Genomic DNA, 17,094 nt, shown 5'->3' on the forward strand with positions numbered 1-17,094 from the left:
AGAGGTTCACAAGCATGATTCCGGGAATGTAGGGGTTACATAAGCGGATCGTTTGATGGCTCCGGGGTTGCACTTGCTGGAAGTTAGAAGGGTGAGGGGGATCTCATTGAAACCTTTCAAAGGTTGGAAGGCCTAGACAGCAGATGTGGAAAGGATGTTTCCCATTGTGAGGGAGTCTTGGACAGGAGGGTACAACCTCATAATATAGGGTTGTCCATTTAAAACAGAGATGAGGAGAAACTTCCTTTAGCCAGAGAGTGGTGAATTTGTTACCACATGCAGCTGTGGAGGCCAGGTCATTGGGTGTATTTAAAGAAGAGGTTGGTAAGTTCTTGAATGGGCATGGCATCAAAGGTTACGGGGAGAAGGCCGGGGATTGGGGCTGAGGAGGGGAGAAGGCCGGGGATTGGGGCTGAGGAGGGGAGAAGGCCGGGGATTGGGGCTGAGGAGGGGAGAAGGCCGGGGATTGGGGCTGAGGAGGGGAGAAGGCCGGGGATTGGGGCTGAGGAGGGGAGAAGGCCGGGGATTGGGGCTGAGGAGGGGAGAAGGCCGGGGATTGGGGCTGAGGAGGGGAGAAGGCCGGGGATTGGGGCTGAGGAGGGGAGAAGGCCGGTGAGTGGGGCTAAGGAGGGGAGAAGGCCGGGGATTGGGGCTGAGGAGGGGAGAAGGCCGGGGATTGGGGCTGAGGAGAAGTGAAGGCTGGGGAGTGGGGCTGAGGAGGGGAGAAGGCTGGGGAGTGGGGCTGAGGAGGGGAGAAGGCCGGGGATTGGGGCTGAGGAGGGGAGAAGGCCGGGGATTGGGGCTGAGGAGGGGAGAAGGCCGGGGATTGGGGCTGAGGAGGGGAGAAGGCCGGGGAGTGGGGCTAAGGAGGGGAGAAGGCCGGGGATTGGGGCTGAGGAGGGGAGAAGGCTGGGGAGTGGGGCTGAGGAGAAGTGAAGGCTGGGGAGTGGGGCTGAGGAGGGGAGAATGAATCAGCCATGATTCTATGGCAGCACAGACTTGATGAGCCAAGTGGTCTATTACTGCTCCGATGACTTATGAGCATCTCAGAAACTACTAATTTTCCAGGTTTTCCCACGGACACCAGTCTCTAGCTTTTTTGTTAAATGGTGAATGGTGGGAAACAAAAAAATCCAACGAGCGGTAGCTCTGCGGGCGAAGAGGCCAGAAGAGAATGGCCAGACTGGTTCAAACTGACTGGAAGGCGACAGTAACTCAAATAACCACTCCCTACAACAATGGTGTGCGGAGGAGCATCTCGGAACTCGCACGTCGAACCTTGAACCAACAGTAGGAGACCACGAACCAGCAGACACCGAATAAAGCGGCAACTGCTCACAACAAAACAAAATTAGTCATGGACATTCAGTAAGCAAAATGTCGGTTCTAATGTCAATTCCAGGTCCCGGGCACTCAGCCAGCTGGTCGTCTCTTTATTTGTGTCGTGGGTTAAATTTAGACCAGCATCACATTTCGTCCTTGGATTACCACGTGGAGCTATCCTAATGAGGAGCAACCGGTTGAGCGGACTGCGGGTAGGGTTTGAAGCTTAATTCCATTGTCTGATTGAGATGGTTTCGGGCTTTTATTTCAAGTGCACTCTGTTCCGAAGCGAATTAAAATACAACATGAGCGCTCCCGCACAATTAGTTAAACAGATTGGCGGCAGCAGAAGAAACAACCAATTTAATGTAGATAACAGCTGGGACAATAGTGAGCCAGCCTCAGTGCACGAACGGGGCTGGGGGGATCTGGGTGGACGAGCGAGCGAGCGAGCGAGTGTGTTATGGGAAGGAGGCGTTCCCGCAGCCCTCTCTCGGGACGCTAATATTTGTTTTACCCGCAGACCCTCACCGCGCTGAGATTCACCGGGACCATGCGGTGACCCTCGGGATCTGCCTCACACAATGAAAGCGTTGGCGGTCTGCGCCGGCACGGTTGGTAATGTCAAAGCACTTTGGGAAGGAAGGATCCAGCAGTTCAAAGAAGACCGAGAGAGAGAAAAGGAGTGGTCCAAAAGGAAGGGGCTGAAGGGGTGAGTACAGGTAGCAGCCGCAAGGTCAGAACCGATTCTCATGTGACGGTTTATAACCATTTTACCTCTGTGCAGGGTGACGGTGGTGTGGCAGGAGCGAATAAATCTGGCCAGGTTGAAAGAGAAAGTGATCACAACAGAGGGAAGGGTTGTGCTGAAGATTGAGAACGAAACGTGGAAGGTCAGTGACTCCTAAAGTCTCGGGAGGTGAGGACATGAAGGATGGGGGATGGAGGTGGGCTGGGCGCTTCGGGTAGGAACTAGATGGGCCGAATGGTTCGTGTCTATGCAGCTTGTTCAAGTGCATTTTGACAAAGTCTCAGTGATGAGTATTGGTGAAACTCAGCGTACCTGCACCTCGTTGACACAGTAAGTAAACACCAGAAATACTGCATTTCAATTGGCCCAAAGGCTCCCTGGAAACTTCTGAAATTAGGAACCCATAACAAACGCAAGTTATTTCTCATTCCCTAATAACGTAAGTACAGGATGTTCATTTTAATGGTTTAAGGATAATTAATTCCCCCGATCCTTTGGGTGTGATTACTTAGTATAAAATACAGAAGCCCACACATCAGGAGCAAAGCTTTCCTGTTAAAGAAAAGGAAAGCAAAATGGGATAATCAGCTTTAAAATAAAATTAAAATATTATTTTAAGTTATTCTTTACAATCAGAAACTTTGTTTGGGACCAACTTTGTTTCTATTTGGTCTGGGAAATCAGTCTTCTACATCTTGAACAACCATTTTTAACCTTTCTCCAAATACAATTGATTTATAAAGGAATACAAATTCACAGGCACTGACTGTTCTCCAAAGAGTGGAGATTTTGTGAGACATTGAGTTCAGCCAGTTTAGTGTTGTGCTCAGAGTTTAAATCCTGCTAGAGGGTACAGTGTCTGTTATTCATCATGGGTACCTGATATTGGAGAAAAGTGAATCTGGGGAAAGCATTCCCAGAGTGGTACAAAGCAAATGTGTTTTGTGGGTGGGGGAGTTAGTTAACTCTCTTGTTCTCAACTGTGAATCTTTAGAGGCCACTTTGTAAAGCACCTTCGCTCTATCCATCTCAAAAGTTAGGATTTCCTGGTCGCCTCCCATTTCAGTTCAGCTTACCACTCTCACTCTGATACGTCGGTTTGTGGCCTCTACTGTCACGATGAGGTTTCACTCAGGTTGGAAGAGAAGTGCCTCTTATTTCCATCTAGGTAGTCTCCAACCTGATGGCATGAACATTAATTTCTCTATCTTGTGGTAATTTCTCCCTCCTCCCCCATGCTCTATTACCATTCCCCATTCTGGCTCTGCTCTTAGTTCTTCTCTTCTCCTTACCGGCCTATCATCTTCCTTTGGTGCCGCTCTTCCTTCCTTTTTTTCCCATGATCTCCTGTCCTTTCCGTCTTCAGCCTGTTACCTCTCCCACTTAGCACTTCCCTGTCTCTTACTTCCTCCCTCTTCCCCTCACCTCGTCTCCCGATCACCTGCTGCTTGCATTCCTTCCTTTCTCCACATCTTCTTCTCTCTTTCTTTCCAGGCCTGATGAAAGGTCATGGCCCAAAACATCGACTGTTTAATTCTCTCCATACATGCTGCCTGGCCTGTTGAGTTCCCCCACCATTTTGTGTGTTGGTCTGGATTTCCAGCATCTGCAGAATCTCTTGTGTTCAGAACCTTAATAGTTTAGTTGAGGTGAAGTGAAACCAAACCTATCTTGTGGTAATTAAAATCAATCTATGACCATTAGGGTGTTACTATAGTTAGCTATGTAAATAACCATAATGATTGCTTGCTGTTGAGGGATTTTCTTAGAAGGTTTTTGTTATGGGTTGTTAGGTAACTGAGAAGTTTGATCTTAGAGCTACAGATACACTGGTTGATGGTTTTATAGGCAAGGTCAGGCCCCAAATGCATTGAGACAGCCATTTTTCTCTGCCAGGTGGAAAACTTTTCTACAATAGTGGTCATTCATTCTCGGATAAGCTTAAGCTGACTTTGTTCTGGGCTACTGTCTCCCAGTGTGCGACTGACGACATATCTTTTGGTATTTGCCTTGAGGGTGTCCTTAAGGTTTTTCATTTGGTCATCCCATTTCTTTTCCCTTGGATAGGCTGGCAAGGCAATATTTCAGGTGGCTGTGCATTAGGTATACACAGTGCCTGCGCAACCTCAGTTGTTGATATAAATCACCAGCCTGTTAACGCTGCGGATTTTGGCCTGGTTTTGATTTTCAATCTTCTCTATGTATTCTGTGGATTTTGTAAAGGAAGTGCTGGAGCTGGTGGTTTAGTTTTCACTGGATATTCCTGTGGGTTAATCAGGACTTTATAGAGAAGAGATGGATTTGCCACCATTTGCAAACCAATCTGAAGAAGTTACAGTTGTTGTGAGTTAGAATGCCACAGGCAATGTTGGTTCATCAGACTCTGAATCTCAGCAACTTTATTTTTCCATCTGGTAGGGATGGCTGCTAAGGTAGGCAGCAGATTCCACATTTTCCAGATTCCTGTTGTTTAATCAGTAATTTGTTTGCTTAGTCTGTTGGTTGCTTAGAACATGAATGAGGAGAATTTGTTTTGCCCATGTTCGGGTTTGTCTGTAAACTTGTGTGAGGTTAACAACTGTAGAGAAGGAGACGGGTTATTTGTACATCTTCCTATGGATTTTTAATAATGATATCTGTGCACAGGAATTCGGCTGTTACTTTCAACATTACATCCTCCTTAGCAGGGGGGTGAGTGATGCTGAACAGGTTACCATCAGTTTGATATTGGTACTCATGATATTCAGTATGGCAGACTGTATTGGGTTGGTATTCTCATTACTACTGGGAAAATGCTGAACGCTGTCCTATTTTATGCCTTTCAGAATGTAAAGGGCTCTGTGCTAGAGGTGCTGTACAGAATGGAGGAATCCAACATCGAGAGTAAATTTGTAGCAGCAGCTAAACCATTGACACAATTTTCCTTGCAGTCTTTCAATGAACAGGGTCAAAGGTTTTGATCAGCTCAATGAGGGCAATGTACAGTTCCAGGTAGTGTTGTTGATACCTTTCCTGGATTAGGCTTCCGGTGGCTGGTGTTTTGCAGCAGCCTTTTTAAACTTTAGACATTTGCAGAAATCATGTACCTGGTAGCCTGTGATGATTTGAAGCTATACTGGTTACTTTAGAACTTGTGTGTCTTCCAAGTGATGGAGAGGAAAGCAATGTCTTGGTAGTTCTCATAATTGAACTGGTGACATTTTTTTTTCAAGGTGATAATGTGATAAAGGTGCTGTTGTTAAATAAGTCGGTGAGGAATTCTTCAATATGTGAGAGTTTTAAGGAATAACTGATAGACTCAGCATTTCTGCCTCCCACTGTCAATAGTCCAGTCAGCACTTCATCAGGACCTGTGCATTTCTATTCTTCATTTGTTAATTTTAATTGGACATCTTCAGCTCTTGGAGGATTGGCGAGAGTTTGCTGAGTCAGCAGTGCCATCAGTCGGATGTTTCTGGATCTTAGGAGATGCTTGTAGTGTTTGTTCAGCATTGCTTGACAGATTCATGGTCAGGAGGGTATGTGCATCAGTATGGTCACAAACTGGAACATGCAATTACAGACCAGTTAGTCTTATTGTTCCATGTGCTATATGTATATATTTTTAAAGAAATAAGAAAATATTGGGATTAAGGACCAGCTGTCCAATTACAATCCAATAATTGCCACACAAATGGCTTTATCATAACAAAAACTACTTGTATTAAATACCAACTTCAGTGAAATTAAATACTTCAGGTTGTATCAAAGTTATCTAATTCATCAACCATACATGTTATAGAATGTGCGTGTGTGGGGGGTTGGGAAGGTAGGATTATAAAGGTCATAGAATCTCACAAGTATGGAGGAAATGTGTCTTTCAAGTCAGCTCAAACACAAGAGCTTATGGGCACCATTCTATATTAATCCCATTTCCCATTACTTGGTCCATTGCCCTCTGTGCCTTGACAATTCAACTGTTCATCTAGATATCTAAATTTTGTCGGTGACTCAGCTTTAGACAGATACCACTCTCTGGGTGCAGAAAATCCCTCTCTTATCCCCTCAGTATCTTCTCCCTTATTAAATCTATGTCCTTTAATTTTATCTAGCTTTTGATAAGGAGGAAACGATTCCTGTCTATACTTGTCAATATTATATATACATCATTCATTTCCCTTCTTAATCCCCTCTGTTTTGGGGAGAACAGATCAAGCTTCTCCATTGTCTCCTCAGAACTACAACACTCCATCCTAGCCAGCATCCAGGCGAATCTCCTTTGCAACATTTCTAGTGCCATCACATCCTTCCTATGGCCTGGTGACCAGAAATTCATGCTGTAACTCAGCTGAGATCTGACCAAGGTTTCATAAAGTTGGAGTATAACTTCCCTACCTCTGTATTCATTTTCCCAGCTAATGAAGTCCAATATTTCACATGCCTTCCTAAGTACATTGTCTACCCGTGTTACCACTTGAAAGCATCTGAAGACTTGTACTCCAAATTCCTTCTGTTCCTCAATACACCCTGACATCCTGCCATTGATGATGTATATCCTAACCTCCTTAGTTTTCCCAAAATGCATGACCTCATATTTTTCTGGATTAACTTCCATCAGCCATTTTCAGCAAATTGTAGGTAACTCTTTGCACACCTTCCTTGCCATCAATAATCCCGTCAATCTTCATGTAATCCACAAACTTACAGATCATGCCTCTCACATCCACATCCAAGTCATTTAGGTATGTTACAAACAGCAAGGGCCTGAGTACTGATCCTTATGGAACACTACCACTCATAGGCTCCAATCATCAACACAATCCTCTGCCTTCACCCTCTATCTCCTATTGACAAACCCATTTTGGATCTAGTCAACAACTTTCCGGGGATCTTATGGTCCCTTGCCGTTTGAACCAGCCTCCCATATGGGAAAGGCCTTGCTGAAGTCCATGTAACTCACATCCACTGCTCTGCCCTTATTGGCACACATTATTACTTATTTTGGATATTTTAATTAAATTGGTTGATTGGATCTGCCCTTGATTAAGTCATGTTGTAATGGGAATTGGTTTATTATTGTCATATGGACTGAGATACAGCGGAAAAACCTTGCTTTGCATGCCGTTCGTACAGATTATTTCAGATCATAAGCATATTGAGGCAGTACAAAGGGAAGAAGCAACAAAATGCAGAATATAGGTTACAGTTGCAGGAAATGCAATGCAGGTAGGCAAATTAGGTGCAAGAATCCTGACAAGGTGTATTGTGAGGTTGAGTTCATTTAGGAGTGTTTACCAGTGGGATAGAAGCTGTCTTTCAGCCTGGTTGTTTGTATTTTCTGGCTTTGGTACATTCCATCTAGTGGGAGGGTGAAATAGAGAGAATATCCATGTGGGAGGGGTTACGTTGGCTGCCTTTCTGAGGCAGAGGTAAGTATAGACAATGGAAGGAAGGCTGGTTTTTGTGATGGACTGAGCTCTCTACAATTTCATGTGGTTTTTGGCAGAGCAGTTGCCATATCAAGCATTGATACTTCAGGATAGGATGCTTTCTCCGGTGCATCTGTAACCAAAGTAAAATAGTGAGGATGAATGGAGACCTGCCATATTTCCTTGGCTTTGGTGATCTTTCTCGGCCATAATGTTTACCTAGTTGGACCAGGACAGGTCATTGGTGATGTTTACATCTAGGAACTTGAGGCTCTCAACCATTTCTACCTCAGCATCATTGATATAGGGGCTCGTGCTTCAACTCAGTTCCTGAAGTTAATCACAAACACAAGGAAAATCTGCAGATGCTGGAAATCCAAAGCAACACACTCAAAATTCTGGAGGAGCTTAGCAGGTCAGGCAGCATCTATAGAAAAGAGCAAGCATCTGACCTACTGTGTTCCCCCAGCATTTTGTGTGTGTTGCTCCTGAAGTTAATGACCATGTCTCTTGTTTAGCTGACACTGAGAGAAAGATTGTCACTGACACCATGTCACTGCCTTTCTATCTTGCTCTTGTACTCTGACTTGCCGTTCTTTGAGATGTGACTCACCTGCAGATGAAGGTAGAGCAGAATCTGGCCATGCAGTTGTAAATGCACAGGGAGTATGGGGATGAGGATGCAGCCTTGTGAGGCACCAGTGTCAAAGGTAATTGTGTCAGAGATGTTGCTGCCTATCCATACTACGGTAGTTACAGTCTGTTGGCTAGGAGCCAGCTGCAGAAGTGGACGCCAAGTCCCAAGTCTAAGAGTTAGGAGGTGTGTTTGTTTGATACATATTATGCTGTTGAAAGTGGAGCTGTAGTCAATAAATAGGAGTTTGACATGGGTGCTTTTATTATCCAGATGCTCTCGAGATGTGCCGGGACAGAGAGATGACATTTGTCAGGGACCTGTTTTGGCAGTAGGTGAAATGCAATGGGTTGAGGTTGTCTGGGAGGCTGGAGTGAATGTGTGCCATGACCAATTCCCCTGAACACTTTGTGATGGTGCATGTAAAGCCAATGGGGGATTAGTCATTGAGGTACATTACCCTATTTTTATTTGTCATTGGGATGATGATAGACTCCTTCAGGCAGGTTGGAATCTCAGGCTAGACTAAGGAGAGGTTTAAGCTGCCTGCAAATCCCCTGCCAGATGATCTGCCCAAGTCCTGAGGAAATGGTTGGTGGTGGGGGGGGGGGGCAGTGGGGAGGTCTCCATTCAGGCCTGATCATTTCCATCGATGATCTGTAGTGGTAACTGTAGGTACAAGTGTGTTGGAGCTGTTGCGATGGATAGTGAAGTTTAAAGTCATAGAGGAAATGCAGCTCAGAAACATGCCCTTCAGCTCATTTATTCCATGCCAAAACAGACAGACAAACATACTTTATTGATCCCGAGGGAAATTGGGTTTCATTACAGCTGCGCCAACCAAGAATAATGCAGAAATATAGCAATATAAAACCATAAATGAATAATAATGTTAATCATGCCAAGTGGAAATAAGTCCAGGACCAGCCTATTGGTTCAGGGTGTCTGACACTCCGAGGGAGGAGTTGTAAAGTTTGATGGCTACAGACAGCAATGACTTCCTATGACGCTCAATGTTACATCTCGTTGGAATGAGTCTCTGGTTAAATGTACTCCTGTGCCTAACCAGTACATTATGGGGTGGATGGGAGTCATTGTCCAAGATGGCATGCAACTTGGACAGCATCCTCTTTTCAGACACCACCGTCAGAGAGTCCAGTTCCACCCCCACAACATCACTGGCCTTACAATTGAGTTTGTTGATTCTGTTGGTGTCTGCTACCCTCAGCCTGCTGCCCCAGCCCACAACAGCAAATATGATAGCACTGGCCACCACAGACTCGTAGAACATCCTCAGCATCATCTGGCAGATGTTAGACCATTTAAACTGTCTACTCCCATCGACCTGCATGGGGACCATAGCCCTCCATACCCCTACCATCCATGTACTTACCCTAACTTCTCTTAAACGCTGAAATCGAGCTCACATGCACCACTTGTGCTGGCAGCTCATTCCACACTCTGACAACTCTCTGAGTGAAGAGGCTTCCTCTCATGTTTCGCTTAAACTTTTCACGTTTCACTCTTAACCAATGACCTCTGTTTGTAGTCCCACCCAACCTCCTAGTGAGACGAGGGATATGCTGGTAGTATTGTGGTAACCCACACACTCTTGAAGTTGGCCTGGTTGAAGTCACTGGTGATGATGAAGAGTGCCTCAGGGTATCCAATTTCAAGGCTGTTGACCAAAGAGCATAGCTCACTGAGTGCAGGTTTCACGTCTGCCTGGAGTAGGATGTAGACTGCTGTCAGGATAGCTGAAGTGAATTGTCATGGCAGGTAGAATGGACAGCACTTCATTGCTAGACATTCCATGTTGCAATTTGCCAGGAGCTTGCCAGGACTGTCATGTTTGAGCACCACGAAGTGTTGATTAGTAAGCAGACCTCTCTGCCTCTAACTTTGCCTGAGGACACTGTATGGTCCATCCAGTGAGTTGAGAAACCCTTGGATTGTTTGGCATAGTCAGGCAAAGCAGGTGTGAGCCATATCATGATCAGACAAGAGTGCACAACAGTTGATCAGTTCCCATTGATGGGCAAGTCTAGTATTAAGTTCATCTACTTTACTTCCGATGGCTTGGATATTTGCTGGGAGTAGGAAGGGGAAGGGTGACTTGAAATTGTACTGTTTCAGTCTCACCTGTAGCCCAGCCCTTCTACCACATTTTCTAGTTGACTGGCTGTGTCTAGTTGAGCCTGGGAGGCTTGATGGCCTCTGGTTGTCCTGTGGGTCAGGCCTTCAGTCAGATCAGTTGGATATCATTGATTTGTTACTGCCTTTCCAAATAATCTTTAATCCTCTCCTTAGGAATTGTTTCCAGGATTTTCCCTACAGCTGCTAAGCTTGCCTGTCCATAGTTACTAGACTTCTTCCTGCTGTCTTGCTTGAAAAAGAGGGCCATGTTTTGTCCTTTGGTCATCTGGTGCCTCACTTGTATCTACAGAAGATAATAAAAATCTCATTGAGACCTCCAGCAATCTCTTCCCTTGCCTCTGTCACCCACAGCAATGTGTGTTAAATCCTATCTGGTCCTTGAAACCAATCCACCTTTAAGCTCACTAAGGCATTGAGTGTTTCCTCTTTGTATATGAGGACCCACACTATCCCTTCACTGAATTTTCCAATTGCAGAGTCTGTTTTCTTTATGAATACTGATGAAAAGCATTTATTTTGGACCACATCTGTATATTCTCACTCCACATACAGATTGCCCATGGGCATCACTCTCCATCGCCCCCCCCCCCCAGCTATTGCTTTGCCCTTAATATATTTATAGAATGTCTTTGAATTTGCCTTATCCCCATCTGCTGATTGTTATTTTTGGTGACCCCTCAACCTTCTGAATTTCCATTTCAGGTGTCTCCCTACACTTTTTATATTCAAAAGTGTTCCTTGTCATTGATTATCTTTCGCTGTCATGGGCATCCTTTACCTTCTCTCTTTCTCCAACCGCCAATCTCCCTCGACTTTCAAGGCTTTCCGTGCTTGCTACCCCTGGCTTTTACATGTACAGGAATGTGTTGCTCTTGAACTCTTGTTATTTACAATTTTTTTTTGCTTCCTACTGTGAACATGTAGACTTAACTGCAAACAGTTGTTCCCAATCTACCTTTGCCAAGTCCTCCTTTATGTTGGTGAAACTGGCCTCCATCACCCCCGCCCCCCCCCCCCCACCCAAGTTTAAGATTTTTATTATTGGTACATCATTCTCCTTTTCCATAACAAAGTCTAATAATAATACTCTTTTCATTAGTCTGTCTACATACTGCATTTAAAGAGCTGCCTTGGACACTCAAAAACTCCACCCCTCTGTGTTAATCCAGTTTTATAGATGACTTAAGGAAGGGGAAAGTGTTAGGGGGCTAAAGGAGTGGAATCATTTGAAAGGAAAGATCTTCTATGACTCCATTGCACGGTTAGATCTCAAGAAGACTAAGCAACATGTAATTTTGAATTTTAATTCTAAACTTGGTGCGGGGGAAAAACTCAGGGAAACACTGAAAATGGATAAGAACTTAATTGGAGGGAAAAAATGTTTTGAGGGATCATTTTAGATTGACTGGTTGGTATTACTGGCCATAGATTTGGGATCATTGCTGTTATAAATTTATCCATAACTTTAATGCAAAATAGACTGAAAGATGGTCACATTTGTAGAATGCTCGAAATTAGTAACAGGATAAACAAACACTAAAGGAATAATTAAAGCAAAACACTTGGGTGAACTAAGCAGAGTTAGCACAAGCAGTTAACTCACAGCAATGTGTGCAATTGAACTGTGCTGTTGAAAGAAACCTAGGAGTCTTAATGAGCTCAACAATCATCTAATGAATAAAACACAATTAGAATGCTGAATTTATAGTTATAATAAAATATTAATTAGAGACAGTTTTATTCAAACTGTGCTATACTAGTTCTGGCATGGCATTCTGCAGAAGATGTACTCTGTCCTCTTCTGGTTACCAAGAAACGATGCATTCAAGCTTGAGAAAAAGTAAAGAGAAAGTCCAGAAGTCTGATTGTAGTGTTAGGAGCTTGAATTATGATAAATAATCCTGGGAGACGTCAGTTAATTAGAGAGGTACTTCAAAACTACTTGGTAAATGTGAGTCAGGCTTCAGCAGAAAAATTAAGATTTTAAACTTAAAGCAACTGTTTAGGAAAATCGTGTGCAGACAAGTAAAAGGTAACTAAGTAATTAAGTGGCTTTAAGTGCATTGAAGTACTGTTTATGAATCCCTAAGTAGAAAGTCAAGTCTTTTTAAACCAAGAGTCAAAATCAAGTGATTAAATGGTAAATTTGCTGTATTTGGTTTGTTTAAACTTCCTGCTCAAGACAAGGCATGAAACTGGAGATGAGAGAGATTTTATTAATTTTTAGGTTCACCTGACCATATTTCTGATCAGAGATTTCTTATAACATCCATTTTAGAAAGTGTACAGAATTAGTCCAGCTCAAATTTTACTTTGATATTTGCCTTTTGCAGTTGAATGGAGAGCCATGTTGAGTAAAATGGTTCAGGTACAAGCTTGTGATTCAATTTGTGTATCTTTCCTCTGAGCTTTGTTACTTCTCTGTGTTGGATGCTAATGTGTTACTTTATTTCTTAGACACTACCAAATGCAATACAACAATTGACATATTTACAAGAGTGGCAGATCCACAGAACTGGCTTGGAAACAATTCCTCAATTTATTGGAAAATTTGATAACCTTCTTGTGTTGGATCTATCACGGAATTCAGTCAAGGAACTACCAAGGGAAATAGGTTTGCATTTACTCTGTGTATTTTGGTCTACTATTGTAATCAAGGCCCACTTTCTTGTGCTATAGCATATTTGGTTATTTTGTCTGGATAATTAAATATATTTCTTCATGAACCCAATCATAGATATTAAACAATATCAATGAACGATGTTAGTTTTGCCTGCCCTGGCTGCTGGAAAAACCCTAACACTATCTCAGTTTGTATTTTTTTTACTCTCAACTAGCACTTAATGTCATTATGTTCATTTTGTTGTGTAAATTATGTATAATTTGTTAAATAAGTTTGTCAAGTTTGTAATTGTGCTGTTCCTTGCAAGAAGCTAATTTCCATGATATTTACATCCTTTGACAATAAATGTGAATTGTGATTATTATATAAATTAGTCACGATTTTGTGCAAAATACTACTACAGGCAGAGTACCGCTTACCTGAAATTCCCAAACGGAAAACCAATTTTTTTTTTATGCTGACTTGACGTCACAAATGAAAAATTCCACAAGGTGCTGGGAAAATTCCCAGTCAATGCTCAGGTCTCTGTGCACCATAGACAGTTCTGAGAAGTGACCTCAGATATGTAATGAACAGAAGTTAATGAAAAATAGGAAAGAAAACTGCACAAAGAGAAAAATGAAGATCTTGATCATTTGTATTGTAGTAGATTTGACAGCATCAGATTGAACATTTGCACTTAATGATACTCTGATCATGAAACAAACAAAGATCTATCAAGATGAACTGAAAATTGAAGGTAATTGTGAATATTCAGCAGACTAGTTACAGAAATATAAGAAAAGCTATGACATTAAAATTTTAAAGATAAAGCATCTGTTGATCATGAAGCAACAGAAATTCAGTGAGCTTGCCAAGATCTTTGCTGATGATAATCTAACATGCTGAATGGCTGTATCAGTACATGTGTGTGAAGAACAGGTTAAAGACCAACTGCTTACTGGTAGCACATAAATTCAGAGTCGGAAATGATGGCAATCTCAAGCTATCTCATTATATATTCCAAAATTCAAAAAAATCAAAAATTTGAAATATTCCTGGTCCAAAGCATTTTTGATAAGGGATACTTGACCTGAATTTTCTTTGAACCTGTAAGTTCCTAATTTAAGGGAACAATGAGCTTTTATTAACTTTTTCCAGACAGCGCCTTTCAAATATTATCTTTGGATCTTGGTCCTCTCTTGGGCCGTGTCCAAATGAAGTTCAATATCACATTTAGACTTCCTGACTTCTGTTTATATGAGAACAGGTCTAACTTTTTCAATGTTATCTCAAAACTGAAACAATCATCTTTTGTGCTATTTCTTTGGCCTATTGCTTTCCTCAAAATATGGTGCCAGGAATTTTCCTCAAATTGCTCTGTGGGGCTTAACTGGCCACTAATGAAGCTCTGTGATCTGCTTGCTTTATAATGTTTGCCTCTACTTGTAGATGTTTGTTTTTACAAAGCTAATGAGCATGTCCTGTTACCTGTAAAGGCAAGTGAAATGCCTTGATGTTGTTCTTACAAGGGAAATAATTATATTATTCAATAAAGCCATCTCTGGCAATACTGTTGATTGATCATCAAAGGTGTATGCCAAAATTGTGCATGTACATGAAGTACAAACCTGTGGTTTTAGTACAGCAACTGTATGATCAAATCCCTTTACATGAATCTGTTGCCACATTACCATTTTACTCAGGCTTAAGATCCAGCAGATAAAAATAAAGTTCAAAGTAAACTTATTAGCAAAGTACATATACTTTTAAAATTCTTTTTCACTTCCCTTCTAATATATCTGTGCACTTATAATGCTACTGTGAGGCTAATTTCCTTTGGGATCAATAAAGTATCTATCTATATACAACCCTGCAGGCATTCACAGTAAATGCAAGAAACACTATAAAATCAATGAAAGACTGGACCCGATAGGATAGAACAAACAACCAATGTGCAAAGGACAACAAACTGTACAAATACAAAAAGAGAGGAAAAAGTAGTAATAATAAACACATAAGCAATAACCATCAAGAATATGAGTCCTTGAAAGTGAACCCATATGTGTGGGAACAGTTCAGTGATGGGGCGAGTGAAGTTGAATGCCAAAAGCAGTTGGACGATGTCAGCAAAGGAATCTGTTGGATTGGTCAGATGATCTTTTCTCTATCCAGCTTCTGTCACTCTCTCAGCAGACCACAGTGCTGGTTTGTTTATCTCAGTTACAGGCTGAGAGAGGAATCCAGGCCAGTGCCCGAGAGGTTGTCCTTGATGACTAACAGCCATTATTCAATGATGCAAGCTTTATTCCAACAGAATACCACATCAATATTTGGAATACACTATTTTTAACGGTGCTCAATATGATGAATCTATTCAACGTAATTTCCCCTCCCTGTTCTTACTGAGGGTGGTCTCCTGTAAGATTTGTACAAACACCAGTTACCTCTTGATAGTTTGTGAAAGTTCTTTGAGTGATTCTAGCCAGTGAAAGCTGGTTTGCGATTAAATGTTACTGGCTATTACTGCTAAATTTGCTCTTCCTCAATCAGCTTTTACAAACACCCCTCACTTACCTCCATTATCAGCCTTATGGAGATCGTAACCTAGCATTATCCCAGTGGATGTCAGATCAGACTGCAGTTCAGTGTATCCTGTGGAGTGTATTTTCTCATTTGGTTTGGTTCTGTTGCTCTATTAACATTACTTTCATGACAATATTTTGAGACTACTAATAGTGTAGTACAGTGTGCTGCAGACTTCAGAATAAATATAAGGCCAAACTACAATAAGTCATTATGCACACTTAGTCTTAATCATTGTTGAAGGTAGCAATTTAGAGAAATGTGATTGATTAAACTAGATTTATCCCAGTGAGACATGAAAGAAATCAGTTATGACTTTGCTAAGAAATTGGGCAGTTCTAAACATAATCACATTACAAATCAAAATGTTTACTCACATCATTTGCTTAAAATAGATTCATATTTTTAATATAGATATTATTTGATCTAGTTGATATATTTAGCTGTGAGCATCAATTGCTGAATTAAAATGCCCTAATTGTGAACTTAATAGTTTGAAAAGTCCTTTTGAAAATTTAAAAATTTGTAGGGAGGCTTTATGTAAGAAACTCTGCAACAATTTCTATGCTATTAAATGCTAATTTTGTAGCTTCAGAACAAATTACTTCAGCTTTTTTAAATTTCTTAATATAATGAAGATTAAATGGTAACAGCAGCAGCTGAACTTCAGATTATCGCTCTCTTCCCATACAGGTCAACTGACCAAACTGCGGGAGCTGTACGTGAGCTACAACAGACTACGGCAAGTACCTCAAGAGCTTGCTAGCTGCGTAAACCTGGAGAAACTGGACCTAGCTGTAAACAGAGATCTCTGTGATTTACCTGAACAGGCAAGTGCTGCTTCTTTTTCTCACTTCTTTGTATTGGAGAAAAACGAAACTCAAGGTTACTGCAGGCTGCTTAAATGTACTTTCATGCACAGAAGTATCCGGAATTTGTCCTCTATCAGTTATGTAGCAGAATGGTGCCATCTTTAATTATGTGTAAATGTCAGAGTTCTTTGGCAAATGTTTGCAGTTTAAGAACCATGATTACAAGTGCACTATTTTTGGGTATTTTCCTGAGACTTCTTATTAATGAAAGGGTTTGTGTGGCCCCTGGGTGAGGAGGACTTTTAGGATTTTGAAGTTCATTTAATACATCTACTTCTAGTATAACATCAAATCAGTGAATGTTCTGTGACTCAATGTCCAAAATGTGTGCAAATCTCAATATATTCTCAGTGTGAGGAAATACAGTTATGTGATATTTCTGAACTTTGGTAAGTGCCACACAGTGGGAAGGCTATCAAATCAAATGGGCTGTAGCAGCACAGATAGAAATTGGTTAAAGGTATCTGTGATAAGATTTTAGGACTGGAGGGAAGTGATATAATGTGCACTAAGATAAACAATATAATGGCATTACTCTTTTTAATACACTTATGACTTGGATATCTACAAGCAGAGTATAATTTTCAAATCTGCAGATGACAGAATAGGGGTTAGGACAGGGGGGTAAGTGGCAGATGAAATGTAATACTGAGATGTGTGAAATGGGAAGAATGAAGAGACAATTGAAATTAGAGGGTACTATTATAAAAGGGTACAAGAAAAATGACGGGATTTTGCACTTATAAACGGGGGAATAGAGT

The 17,094-nt window shown here is 41.8% G+C and overlaps 1 protein-coding gene across 1 annotated transcript in view; it reads left to right on the plus strand.

The window, feature by feature from the left end:
- Positions 1–1,014: 1,014 nt before the first annotated feature.
- lrrc39 (leucine rich repeat containing 39) overlaps positions 1,015–17,094 on the plus strand; it is a 40,853-nt gene continuing 24,773 nt past the window's right edge. The window contains exons 1-5 of the mRNA XM_059984643.1: positions 1,015–1,535; positions 1,847–2,035; positions 2,111–2,216; positions 12,731–12,887; positions 16,155–16,291. Coding sequence (XP_059840626.1) covers positions 1,908–2,035; positions 2,111–2,216; positions 12,731–12,887; positions 16,155–16,291 — 528 coding nt within the window. The 5' untranslated portion in view covers positions 1,015–1,535; positions 1,847–1,907. The remainder of the gene's footprint in view (positions 1,536–1,846; positions 2,036–2,110; positions 2,217–12,730; positions 12,888–16,154; positions 16,292–17,094) is intronic.

Source organism: Hypanus sabinus, chromosome 11 (assembly GCF_030144855.1).
Source record: "Hypanus sabinus isolate sHypSab1 chromosome 11, sHypSab1.hap1, whole genome shotgun sequence".
Lineage (NCBI taxonomy): Eukaryota > Metazoa > Chordata > Chondrichthyes > Myliobatiformes > Dasyatidae > Hypanus > Hypanus sabinus.